The 1,545-nt window shown below is 42.7% G+C and overlaps 1 protein-coding gene across 2 annotated transcripts in view; it reads left to right on the top strand.

Moving 5' to 3' along the window:
- LOC107091762 (dehydrogenase/reductase SDR family member 7C-B-like) overlaps positions 1–1,545 on the top strand; it is a 12,858-nt gene that overhangs the window by 9,560 nt on the left and 1,753 nt on the right. For both annotated transcript variants that reach the window (XM_015385904.1, XM_015385903.1), the window contains 2 exons: positions 714–924; positions 1,011–1,103. In XM_015385904.1, the coding sequence (XP_015241390.1) occupies positions 714–924; positions 1,011–1,103 (304 nt within the window). The remainder of the gene's footprint in view (positions 1–713; positions 925–1,010; positions 1,104–1,545) is intronic.

Genomic DNA, 1,545 nt, shown 5'->3' with positions numbered 1-1,545 from the left:
CTACGGTTTCAGACAGTCATTGAAGCTCACCTTTCTCACTGCGGTTCTTTGAAAATGGTCAAGGGTCATAACAGAAAAGGTGACTATGAAGTGTATGAGAAGAAAAGAAAGGCCTCAGAAGAGGCAGATATATCCCAGAATACTTTGCATGGAGAGCTTTACTTGCAAAGCATTAAGGGATTTGCTGTTTACAGCAGCCCACTGTCACCATAGGCTGTCGCTACCCGACAGCGGAGAATAGTAGCAAAGATGCCGCATGCACCGCTCAGTGGAGGAGAAGTTACGTAAAAACAGAACAAAAAGTAGTGATCATCTGTCCGAACTGCCAGTTAACTGAGTTTGCTATAAAGTTCTCTATATAGTCCCTGCTTGATATATTGATTAAGGGATTTAGGGGTTAGGATGGACAATAAGCGTGTATAAGCTATGAAAACAGCAACTTTTAAACAGAGCGTGCACAAGGAGAAACAGGCTTTAAAGTGGAAAGGGCAGGTCTTTTAAGAAATTTGCAAAAATCCTCCACAATACCTTTAGGCTTCAGATACCTACAATACATTACAGCTAAAATTCTACTTTAAAATACTGCACTTATGGTAAAATGAATGTAAAAGCAGTTTTTCAGATGGGGGTTATAAAAAAGAGCCTAATTCAGGATTTATTACCTTAGGAAAAATAGCTGAAAGTCAGCTCCTCATATTTACTTCCTTTCTCAGACGTTCCCGCCAAAAATTGTGCTGCTTGATTTTGGGGACATGGACAGCATGGCGGAGGCCATCGCTGAGATACTGGAGTGCTACGGCTGCTTGGACGTGCTCATCTTTAACAGCAGCATGAAGGTCAAAGCTCCAGCACAGAGTCTGTCTCTGGAGATGGATAAGCTTCTAATGGACAACAACTACTTTGGTCCCATCACTTTGGCCAAAGGTAGCCGATTGGAGCATGTTAAACTTTATTCATTTATTTTGTTGGGTATGATAACGTAACAGTGACGGTGGTACCTCTGTTTTTAGGTGTTCTGCCCTCCATGATCTCCAGGAGAAGTGGTCATCTGCTGCTGGTTAACAGCATCCAGGGGAAAATTGCTGTGCCTTTCCGCACTGCATGTGAGTTTGAAAGGAATAAAAGTACAATTAAATAGTTAACCAAGAGATCGGTTTCCATGATAATAGTGGGGCAGACAGAGCACCAGAACGGGGAAGAGGCGGCGGCTGGCCATTGGAGGTAGGACGATAAAACAGTCCTTCTAGGGCTAAATTAAAACAGCTTTTTTAAAATTTATTTCTATCACCGGATTACACAGTCAAATTGATTCAAAGTTTTCTATCTAAGGAAAACCAGTTGATTGCATTAACTCGGAAGCAATCCCTCACACAAAGCATGCTTGTAGCAACAGTGGAGAGGAGAAACTCCCTTTTAACAGGAAGAAACCTCCAGCAGAACAAGACTTGGTCTGAGCGGCCATCTGCTGAGGCCCACTGGGGTTCAAGGAGACAGAAGCAGACATAGAAAAAGAAGCATAGATACAAAAGGCAACTGTCAACCAGC

Source organism: Cyprinodon variegatus, unplaced genomic scaffold (genome assembly GCF_000732505.1).
Source record: "Cyprinodon variegatus isolate N-32 unplaced genomic scaffold, C_variegatus-1.0 Scaffold351, whole genome shotgun sequence".
NCBI classification, from domain to species: Eukaryota; Metazoa; Chordata; class Actinopteri; order Cyprinodontiformes; family Cyprinodontidae; genus Cyprinodon; species Cyprinodon variegatus.
The sequence above is the reverse complement of the archived record's forward strand: the minus strand, read 5'-3'. Positions and strand labels throughout refer to the sequence as shown.